Source organism: Plodia interpunctella, chromosome 23, assembly GCF_027563975.2.
Source record: "Plodia interpunctella isolate USDA-ARS_2022_Savannah chromosome 23, ilPloInte3.2, whole genome shotgun sequence".
In the NCBI taxonomy this organism is placed as follows: domain Eukaryota; kingdom Metazoa; phylum Arthropoda; class Insecta; order Lepidoptera; family Pyralidae; genus Plodia; species Plodia interpunctella.
Genome location: NC_071316.1, coordinates 6,264,808 through 6,276,079, shown reverse-complemented (window position 1 = coordinate 6,276,079; position 11,272 = coordinate 6,264,808). Strand labels below are relative to the sequence as shown.

Here is an 11,272-nt window from a genome sequence, read left to right as displayed (position 1 = left end):
GACTGTGTTTTAACTATTGAGCCATCGAAAAGCAAGTGTGTAATTTATGTCTTTATCTGCCACCTTACGTTCCTTAGCAGTCCGTTTCGGCGACGCTCCGGTAATACCATAATAAGTTATACACATAAACCTCACAATCACACTATCTATTGGTGAAAACCGTACAAAATACCGACTAGTAGATTGAGTTTAATCGCGTTCTGAAGACAGACAGGGGGGGGGAGTCTTTTTGTTAGGTATATCTAAGGACGAAAAAAATATGTTTAAATGAGAATATCACTGGGTCCCAACCACAATATTTGTTATGTTTTTAAAATAATTCCTTTGTTTCAATACAAGAATACTCGTTCGTGATTCATTTGATTGTAACATTTTGGCTCTCTGCCCTTGAAGGAAATGTCACAAAAGCTATTAAACACCACATTCTTTATAAATTTTGAACTGTTTGCTCACTTCCTACTTTATATAGGAGATTGCAAGTGTCGCCCATTGGATCTTTAGACACAAGTTTAGTTCTAAAAAATCCATTTTTCAAAAAGTCCTGAATCATGGATTAAAGTAGAAAAGTGGATCTTCAAGATGGATTTTACTAGACGTAAGGATATTAATAGACAATAATACGGCCACTCCGATGGCCTGTGGGGCCACTAACATCTGTATAAATAAATCCATACCAATATTATAATGAGGTAAGCGTTTGTGAGTTTGTATGTTTGAGGCGGGTAATCTCCGAAATTACCGATTTTAAAAATTCTTTCACCATTAGAAAAGTATATTATCCAAGATTGCTATAGCGAAGCCCCAGGCAACATCTAGTATAAAATAATCACATTGCGGGCGAATCTACTGATTTCATTCGCCTTAATTGTTGTTGTCGAATTTTTTGCTAAAGTAATTATGTTGCTATGTTGATAATGTATAACTATTATGTATTTGTGTAGGGGAAAACTAAAAAGCAAAAATTTAATGAAATTAATTTATTTTCAACAAGGTGATCATCTGCTGCAATATAAGTTAGATCAGTCTTAAAATTAGTATCACAAATCAACTTAATACTTTATAGATAAGATTCTATGGTTTAATCGTTAAGTATATGGTTTCAATTAATCGACTTCTTCTACGGTGGGTCCACCACTCCTTTGCTGGTAGCCCCCTGGCATTCCTCCGGGCATGCCTTGGCCCGCGCCGCCGCCATGCATCTTGGTCAAGACAGGAGAGCACACGCGCTGGATATCCTTCAGACGATGTTCATATTCCTCCTTCTCAGCCAAGGTGTTATTGTCCAGCCATTTCAAAGCGTCGTCGCAAGCATTGCGCGCTGTTTGCTTATCTCCCTCACTCAACTTTTCTCCTGCTTCATCAACTGCCTGTTTCACACTGAAGACGTAAGACTCCAGCTGGTTGCGCGCGGCCACACGCTGTCTTTGTCTCTCATCCTCTTCTTTGTACTTCTCCGCTTCGTTCAACATCCTGTCGATCTCCGCTTGCGATAGACGGCCTTTGTCGTTCTTAATGACGATGTTCTTGCTGCGACCAGTGCTGTTCTCCTTCGCAGACACATTCAGGATTCCATTCGCGTCCATGTCAAAGGTGACTTCTATCTGTGGGACGCCGCGCGGGGCCGGTGGGATGCCCGTCAGGTCGAACGTGCCAAGTAAGTTGTTGTCCTTCGTCATCGCTCGCTCTCCTTCATAAACTTGGATGGTAACCGCCGGCTGGTTGTCAGAATATGTGGTGAAGGTCTGAGACTGTTTGCAGGGGATCTTCGAGTTGCGCTCGATGATCTTCGTCATCACTCCGCCAGCGGTTTCAATGCCCAATGACAGCGGAGCGACGTCCACCAACAGCACGTCTTGGATCTTAGAATCGGTGGAGCCGCTCAAGATGGCCGCTTGCACTGCTGCGCCGTATGCGACCGCCTCGTCCGGGTTGATGGAAAGGTTCAATTTCTTGCCGCAGAAGAAGTTCTGGAGAAGGTTCTGGACTTTAGGGATGCGTGTCGAGCCGCCGACAAGCACTACATCGTGGATCTGGCTCTTGTCTAGCTTGGCATCTTTCAGAGCCTTCTCTACCGGGTCCAAAGTACCTCGGAAGAGATCCGAGCAGAGTTCTTCAAAGCGGGCTCGGGAAACTCTGGTGTAGAAGTCGATGCCTTCGTACAAAGCGTCGATCTCGATGGTCGCCTCCGTGCTCGATGATAGTGTGCGTTTCGCGCGCTCCGCCGCAGTGCGCAGGCGCCTCAACGCGCGGGAGTTAGATTTCAAATCTCTCTTGTACTTGCGCTTGAATTCTTCAGCGAGGTGGTTGACCATTCTGTTGTCGAAATCTTCGCCGCCGAGGTGGGTGTCGCCGGCCGTCGACTTCACTTCAAACAGCGAGCCCTCGTCGATGGTGAGCACGGAGACGTCGAAAGTTCCGCCTCCGAGATCGAAAATGAGCACGTTTCTCTCGCCTTTTAAGTTCTTGTCGAGGCCGTAAGCGAGCGCGGCCGCGGTTGGTTCGTTGATGATGCGTAGGACGTTCAGGCCGGCTATGGCCCCCGCGTCTTTGGTCGCCTGACGCTGTGAGTCATTGAAATAGGCCGGCACTGTGATCACTGCGTCGCGCACTGATGTTCCTAAATACGCCTCCGCAGTTTCCTTCATTTTTGTGAGGACCATGCTGCTGATTTCTTCAGGCGCAAATCGCTTCGTTTCACCCTTGAACTCGACTTGGATCTTCGGTTTGCTGCAGTCGTTGATCACCTTGAAGGGCCAGTGTTTCATGTCCGCTTGGATCTTAGGGTCATCGAATTTCCTCCCGATGAGCCGTTTCGCGTCGAAGACTGTGTTGTTGGGGTTCAGGGCGACCTGGTTCTTAGCTGCATCGCCGATGAGTCGCTCTGTGTCCGTGAAGGCGACGTATGATGGCGTGGTGCGGTTGCCCTGGTCGTTGGCGATGATTTCCACGTTCCCGTGCTGCCAAACTCCGACGCAGGAGTAGGTGGTTCCAAGATCGATTCCTACAGCTGGCATTTTGTATTTTATATCTTCTTGCAACGTTGAAAAACTTGAATACTTGAATATTTCACTCGTTCACTTGCGTAATAAACTCCGGTTTGCACCGAACTCTCAACTCTTCGTCTGTCTAGTTTCGTGTTTCAAATAATACTGCCTTCCCGCGCACCAAAATACGTATTTATATCAAACGAATCAGCATCGAGAAGATTCTACCGCTTGCGGGAATCGACCAATAGGGAACGAGATAATAGCGAACATTCTCGAACCTTGCTATCGAACAGCCAATAACAAGCGACCGTGGTAGAAAGAGAACGCAACAATAACAACGCATGAATGACGTTTGAAAGTTGCCAGCTTGTCAAATTTACCGACATTTAAGGGAGATTTTAAACAAATTTTCAAAGATTTCGCATGTCATTGTTATGTAATTGTGTAATACATTTTATTAAATACAAACAATTCTTACATAGGACATAATATGTTATATATTTTAGTTTATAAGCTATTTGTAATATGTGTTAGTATTCGTTTTATTAATACAAAAATAACAGATGGATACTTAGGTATCCATAAGTAATATCTATTTAACTTAGGTTAAACAATATTTATTCAAGTCTGTTAACTTGAATATATGTTTGGGGTGGTATTTATGAACTATTGACTTATTAAAAAAGGTATATTTGAATAGATTTTTTCTCACAAAATTTATTTACTTTTAGTTATTTTATTTATTTATTTCAAGTTACATATATTTACACTATATAGTTACATTGAGAAGTGGGACACACACAACGCAATAACTGCCGGTAGAAAATAGTGTCATGGCCGCACGCTAGTAGTAGTTCACAATATTACTATAAGAAAATGTGTCATATGGATTAGGTATATTGATACTTAAAATATGTAACTACCTACCAATAATATGTTTAAAAAAATAGATTTTGGATTGTTTTCATTCAATATGGATGAATACAAAATCTTTTATTCAATTTGTTAAAAATACAGGGTAAAATTATTAATTGTATATGGTATCACTATGGAAAACTCTGGAATTTAGGAGTTGCGGTGATCTATTCAAGGAGGGAAAGAGATAGGCAAAAATAACGACCGTGTCGAACTAGCTGTGTGGTGTGAGGAGAATTATAAGGCAGACTATTCATGTTGCTTTTGTCAAAAATAACTCTAACAAAAATCTTTTTTTTTTTATTAAACTAGTTGTTCGCCGAGAACTTAGACCTCGCGCGAACACAATAAATTTACGATGAGTTTTTACAAAACTGTGAATATTTCAAAAACGACTTAACCAATTTTGATGTCCCACGAACTTAAATATTGACAGATCCTATTACATACCTTTTAAATTTCATCAAAATGAACCAGCAATAGTAACACTGCAATGTTTAAAATAATATATTTTCACAAGCTTTACAAGTCTTAAGATTTAATATTTTTGTAATAAATTTAATAAAAACAATTTTTATTTCCAGGTGAGCAGTCGAAACACTCGTGAATAGCGCGCTTTATGTGGGGAGAAATTTCGAGATTCTGACAGCGCGTGAAAGAGATGGGAAACATTGTTTTGGTTTAGGGGTCAGGCATCTCATCAGCTGTTCTGCGCAGCTGCATTCATTTTTTTTCTATACCATACTAGAAAATTCGGTATTCATATCGATTACGTTTTTTTGTATAGCATGAATGAATCACGCAAACAAAATGTTTATTTCTAGAAAATAACATTATTATTCCAATGTCTAAAATACATATTTTGAATTGAAGCATTTTTAAAACAGATTAGTGTTGGAGTGTTGGAAGTATTATATAATCTGTGGTATGAGCAATGTATACTTATTGAAACTATTATTTTAATAAATTACAAATTAATAAAATGACATCAGCGGCTGTTAGTAATATTGGAATCTATTCTAATTTAAATCGAGTGTCCCCTTATTTAGAACAGGTTATAAATATACTGCGTGAAATAGAATGGGCCAGTTTCCAAAGTCATTCCAAGAGTAATGAGGAAGCAACGAGGATTAACGTCAATATGGAATATTCTGGAAGATTCTTATGATTCATTGCGAAATTAAAATTTGGTTAACACCTACACTAAACAGGCTGTCGAGTGTTGTGTTGATATACTGAGTCACTTCATATCTTTATAGGTAAAGGTAACATGCGTACCTTATGACAAAGCATAACTATTATAGTGAGCAATATGCACGATTTCCAGAATAAAGTGTTATGTTGTCTAGGTTTTTGCATACATACAAGCCATTAATTCACGTCTTGCTTAAACCGGTTAAATTGTGTATAAGTAGAAATAAAAAATAGACTATCGATAGTTTGAAACAAGCAATAGGTAGGTACTATCGATAGTATTGATGTGCTCTGCGATATTACTTGTCACTTTGTCACTATCGGTTGTGCAAAACTATCCATACCACAATAAGAAAGTGCTAAAAATCAGTGCTGTCATGGTCATGGTTAATAAACTTGGATTTTTTTTTGCCATAGATCCATAAATATTATCTATAGGTATTTATGGATCTATGGCGAAAAAAAAATCATTAGTTTGTAAGAAAATGTATTTTAGGATAATAACCCAACCAACAATACGGCCATACAACTAAACAAACGTGGCTTTTGTGTTTCGCAACTGTTGACTATACCAAGCCCGTAAGGGATAAAGACGTGATACTGTATCAGTATCTAAATAAAACTAAAATCATAAAGCTGTTATAAAACGCAATAGGTAGGCCTTTTTACCACATTGTCACACTTCTTTTTCTAGAAATACTCGAAATTTCCTTGTAATAATCTAGCGTAGTGTTATTGCGTATTTGTCTGCATGTTTATCTAAGGCGCTCTAGAATTTTCTTTTGGCAGTGGCAATACAGACAATAATACAGTGATCATAATTGACCTTGATACCTTGTATTGTAAGTAACGACCTATAAAAAATACAGAATTTATATATATTTAACATTGAAATAACATTAACGTATTTAATGACGATTAACGACATGGTGCTAGCTAATTCTTTCACAAAGAAATAAAAAATATACGCCTATCGAATCCATTGTTTTATCGCCTTCTTTCAGAGAAATCTCCAGAAATGTCGCGCGATTAACCGGCCCCCAACCTACCTAACCTACATTCACATCACATAGATTGCGCTTTGTTCTGTGGCCGTGCCGCGATGGATCAATACAACGCGCGGCAGACTGACTAGAATGTTCTAGAGTAGTCTAGGCTTTAGGGCTATGCGCAACTGAGGTCAAAGCCTTGAACGAACAAACATACCTACTTACCATGCATTTTCACTTTGCATCATTATCATTACATAGTTCATACAATATTATTATATTATCTATACTTCTATTCTATTACTATTATAAAGAGGTAAGCGTTTGTGAGTTTGTATGTTCGAGGCGGGTAATCTCAGAAACTACCGAACCGATTTAAAAAATTCTTTCACCATTAGAAAGGTACATTTGCTATAGGCTATATTTCAACATTCCAATATGGGCGAAGCCCCGGGCAACATCTAGTGTATAAAACAAGGTACCTAGCTGTTTGTCCCTATGTATGCTTAGTTCTGTCTGTCTATCTTTAAAACTACACAACGGATTTTGATTTGTATTAGATAAATTTTTTAGATGAAGACCACGAACAAGATGGAGCGACGATCTGAGGGCATTCAGAAAGAACAGGGTCAGAGGTTGCGCAAGGTAGAAACAAATGGAAGGGGATGGGGGAGACCTTTGCCCAGCAGTGGGACAATAAGGGTTAGCAAAAAAAAGTAGTGAGTGTGAGTGATTCTCGAGGAAGGTTTAGAGTATAGTTTATTGCGTAATAGTAAGCTAAAAATTGAAATAGAAATAATTACATCACAGGAAATGAACAAAATGTTAATATTACAAAGGTACATTAGATATGCTACAAAAGGCTAGAAAAATATAGATAATAAATATCCAGTAGAGAAGAATTGTTTGTTCGTAAAATAAAATATTAGTATGAAGTTTTATGGCTATGGGATATACCTACTTTGACGACAACGTACACAAAATTCATTAGTAATAAGTACCTACATACCTACTTCCAGTAATAATGTGTGGTACCTAATAGTATAGTTTGTGTAATCTTGAGACGTAACGTAGGTAACATAATCAGTATCCAGCAGAACATGTACAGTCGATAGCACATCATCATGAACCTACCTATAAAGGCGGCCACATATCGGATGCGTCTGCAAAGTGGCCACATACTTACCTGATGCGTATGCAATGCGTTGTTGCCATCGGTGTGACCTACGCATACAAAATACAGTAGATATATGAATGACATGCTGCAGATGCACCGCGTCGTGTTGCAGGCAGATGCACTGATGTGTGGCAGCCTTTATTTTATTGCAAAATTTTGCCGCTATATTAGGTTACCTACGTACTAGCTGCGCCCCGGGAGTTCGCTCCCGTGGGAATTTTAGGGATAAAAAGTAGGTAGTACCTATCCCATGTTTTATTTTCATAACAATCGGTCCAGTATAGATTAACAGTACATTCTCACAAACTTTCGTATTTATAATACAAGCTTCGCTGGGAATTTCGTATGTATGGAATGTATGATTCCCGTGGAATTGAAAGATTATATTTTTTCACTACATAATTTTTTTACTCATAAAGTTAAGATGTGTAAAACAAGTGACAAAAAACAATGCTAACTTCTATGAATAGGTGTGTTGTGTATGTGTGTAAACAAAAATATTACATGGGTAGATGCAATTAAAAATCCTTCTTGTGTTGTTCTTATGTGGTTCTTATGTTGTTTCATTTAAAGGAGTATTTAGTTAAATAAAACAATAAGTACATTATAATTAACATTATTTATTTCAATAATGGAATTTTTTGAACTAAATCAGTCTTTGGCTGTACACCAGTGCACAAAACAATCTGCGATATTATACCATTACAACATGGCTACAGAAAATAGGCGGGAATTAACTTAATCGACTTCCTCCATGCGCGACGCATCATCAGCATCACCTTCCAGAGGTGGGACGTCTCCAGCGTTGGACTCCTCGACTTGGATAGGCTCATCTTCATCAATACCAAGACCGAGCTTGATCATACGGTAGATGCGGGAAGCGTGCACCTGGGGCTCATCAAGGGTGAAGCCAGAAGATAGCAGAGCAGTCTCATACAGCAGGATAACCAAGTCCTTGACGGCTTTGTCATTCTTGTCAGCTTCGGCCTTCTGCCTCAAAGTCTCGATGATAGAATGGTCAGGGTTGATTTCCAAGTGCTTCTTAGCAGCCATGTAGCCCATGGTCGAGGTGTCGCGCAGAGCCTGGGCTTTCATGATGCGCTCCATGTTCGCTGACCAACCATACTGAGCTGTGACAATGCAGCAAGGAGATTCTACTAAGCGGTTGGATACAACTACTTTCTCTACTTTGTTGTCCAGGATGTTCTTCATGACTTTGCACAAATTCTCAAACTTGACCTTGTCTTCCTCACGCTTCTTCTTTTCCTCCTCATCCTCAGGGAGCTCCAGACCCTCCTTGGTGACTGAAACTAGGGTCTTACCATCATATTCCCTCATTTGTTGGACAACATACTCATCAATGGGCTCAGTCATGTAGACAACTTCATAGCCACGTTTCTTGACTCGCTCAACAAAGGACGAGTTGGCTACTTGGTCACGGTTCTCGCCAGTGATGTAGTAGATGTGTTTCTGGTTCTCCTTCATGCGAGAGACATATTCCTTCAGGGAGCAGACTTCATCGCCAGACGCAGATGTGTGGTAGCGGAGCAAATCTGCGAGTTTGGATCTGTTCTGAGAATCTTCATGGATACCAAGTTTCAAGTTCTTGCTGAATTGTTCATAATACTTTTTGTAGTTTTCTTTGTCCTCGGCCAACTCTTCAAACAGCTCCAAGCATTTCTTAACTAAGTTCTTCCTAATTACTTTGAGAATCTTATTTTGTTGTAACATCTCACGAGAGATGTTGAGAGGCAAGTCCTCGCTGTCGACCACACCCTTGATGAAGTTCAGGTACTCCGGGATGAGGTCCTCACAGTTGTCCATAATGAACACTCTTCGTACATACAGTTTAATGTTATTCTTGCGCTTCTTATTTTCAAAGAGGTCGAATGGAGCACGACGGGGAACGAACAAGAGAGCACGGAACTCAAGCTGGCCCTCCACAGAGAAGTGTTTGACAGCTAGATGGTCCTCCCAGTCATTGGTAAGGGATTTGTAGAAGTCACCATACTCTTCCTGGGTGATGTCATCTGCATTTCGGGTCCAGATAGGCTTGGTCTTGTTGAGTTCTTCGTCTTCAGTGTATTTTTCTTTAATAGTTTTCTTCTTTTTCTTATCTTTCTTGTCTTCCTCCTCATCCTCACCAACGTCCTCGATCTTAGGCTTGTCATCCTCGCCTTCTTCCTCCTTTTTCTCTTCCTCGACTTCATCGTCAGAAAGTTCCTTTTCACGTTCCTTTTCAACCACAAGTTTGATTGGGTAACCAATGAATTGAGAGTGTTTCTTCACGACTTCCTTAATCTTATGCTCCTCCAAGTATTCAGACAGGTCTTCCTTCACATGGAGAACGATTTTGGTTCCGCGTCCGAGGGGTTCGCCTGGGTCCGGACGCACAGTGAATGAACCGCCGGCCGCAGACTCCCACATGTACTGGTCGTCGTCATTATGCTTGGAGTGAACTGTCACGCGGTCAGCGATCAGGTAGCAGGAGTAGAAGCCCACACCGAACTGCCCAATCATACTGATGTCAGCGCCGGCCTGCAACGCCTCCATGAACGCCTTTGTTCCCGACTTAGCAATCGTACCCAAGTTGTTCACCAAATCGGCCTTTGTCATGCCGATACCTGTGTCGATGATGGTCAGCGTACCTTCGCTCTTGTTCGGGATGATCTTGATGTACAATTCTTTACCACTGTCCAGTTTTGACGGGTCTGTCAGAGATTCATACCGGATTTTGTCCAAAGCGTCCGAAGAGTTGGAAATCAGCTCACGAAGGAAGATTTCTTTGTTCGAGTAGAATGTGTTGATGATGAGGGACATGAGCTGGGCGATCTCCGCCTGGAAGGCGAAGGTCTCCACCTCGCCGGACTGGGTGGTCTGCATTTCTTCTGGCATCTTGATAATTTTTCACTTAACTTTCACACGAATTAATATTACTTGCAGAGTTTTTGACTAGCGTGGCTTAATTTCTCAGAACACGTGTTAAAATATCGCACGTTAGCGCAGTTTCGCAGCAATTCGCTCACTTTGTGGTTCTCAAATAACGCCGGGTCCGACCTGTCAAATTCTTTTATATGCTCCTGTGGAGGGCGACATCTGTGAACGAGTAGAATATTCTCGATTCGACGCGCGCAAAGTCAGCGGTCATAAACCATCGGTACGCATGACATGCCATGATGCTATTTTTTTTTCAATGAGTCCATTGATAATTTCACAACAAAATTTTACTGCAAATAACATACTTATTCAAAAATAATATTTAAAAAATCGACGTATTGAGAGGATTGATTTAGTTCCAGTGTTTGCCGAATAAAAGATTTCTTTCTTTCCATATTAGAAACTTTTATTTAATTTGCTATGTATGTGTGTTGTGTAGTATGTACGCATGAGGCTAACTATGTTTCACGGGTTAGGTAGGTATTCGGGTGGATATCTTCAACCTTGACACATTAGATATCTAATAACAATATAGTATAAAATATTTTCAAAATTAAAAATATTTTATACTACTTTAAAATAAAATCTCAATAAATATAGGTTTTACTTAAATTGACTAATCCACAAATAGACACATTTGGTTTGGATAAAAAATGCATTATTATGTTAAGCAAGACTGGATGGTGGCTTCTAACGTGTTCACACGTTACTTCTCAACGGCTAACTTCGTGATTTTTTGCAAATAAATCAAGATTTCTGTGACGACAACTTAAGCTTGTGTTATTTTGTAAAAAATTAAGAAAGAAGGAGCGTTTTAGTCTAGCTAAAAATTGACAGTTGACCTTAAAATTTAATGTTGACCTTAATGTAAAAAAGCATGGATTAAGCTATGAATAGTATCGATAGCTGTAAGCTCCAATAGTATCGATAGTATTGAAGAATAAACAAGGAATCGATAGTAGAGAGATACACATCGATATTCACTATTGCCACTGATTATTTATTTATTTTATTTGGGAAACCTATAGCTTTATCTACATATTATTATTTCTATACATTTTCGGCACAGTTTC

The 11,272-nt window shown here is 39.8% G+C and overlaps 2 protein-coding genes across 2 annotated transcripts; both read right to left on the bottom strand.

The window, feature by feature from the left end:
* Positions 1 to 962: 962 nt before the first annotated feature.
* LOC128680252 (heat shock protein 68) lies at positions 963 to 3,225 on the bottom strand. The gene has a single exon (XM_053763289.1). The coding sequence runs from the start codon at positions 3,012 to 3,014 to the stop codon at positions 1,104 to 1,106; it is 1,911 nt and encodes a 636-aa protein (XP_053619264.1). The 5' UTR covers positions 3,015 to 3,225; the 3' UTR covers positions 963 to 1,103.
* A 4,637-nt stretch (positions 3,226 to 7,862) lies between these two features.
* Positions 7,863 to 10,357, bottom strand: Hsp83 (Heat shock protein 83). The gene has a single exon (XM_053763288.1). The coding sequence runs from the start codon at positions 10,155 to 10,157 to the stop codon at positions 8,001 to 8,003; it is 2,157 nt and encodes a 718-aa protein (XP_053619263.1). The 5' UTR covers positions 10,158 to 10,357; the 3' UTR covers positions 7,863 to 8,000.
* Positions 10,358 to 11,272: the final 915 nt, after the last annotated feature.

What these genes read in the sequence shown, in the direction of transcription:
- LOC128680252 (XM_053763289.1), bottom strand. Translation starts at nt 3,014, where the DNA reads ATGCCAGCTGTAGGAATCGATCTTGGAACCACCTACTCCTGCGTCGGA.
- Hsp83 (XM_053763288.1), bottom strand. Translation starts at nt 10,157, where the DNA reads ATGCCAGAAGAAATGCAGACCACCCAGTCCGGCGAGGTGGAGACCTTC.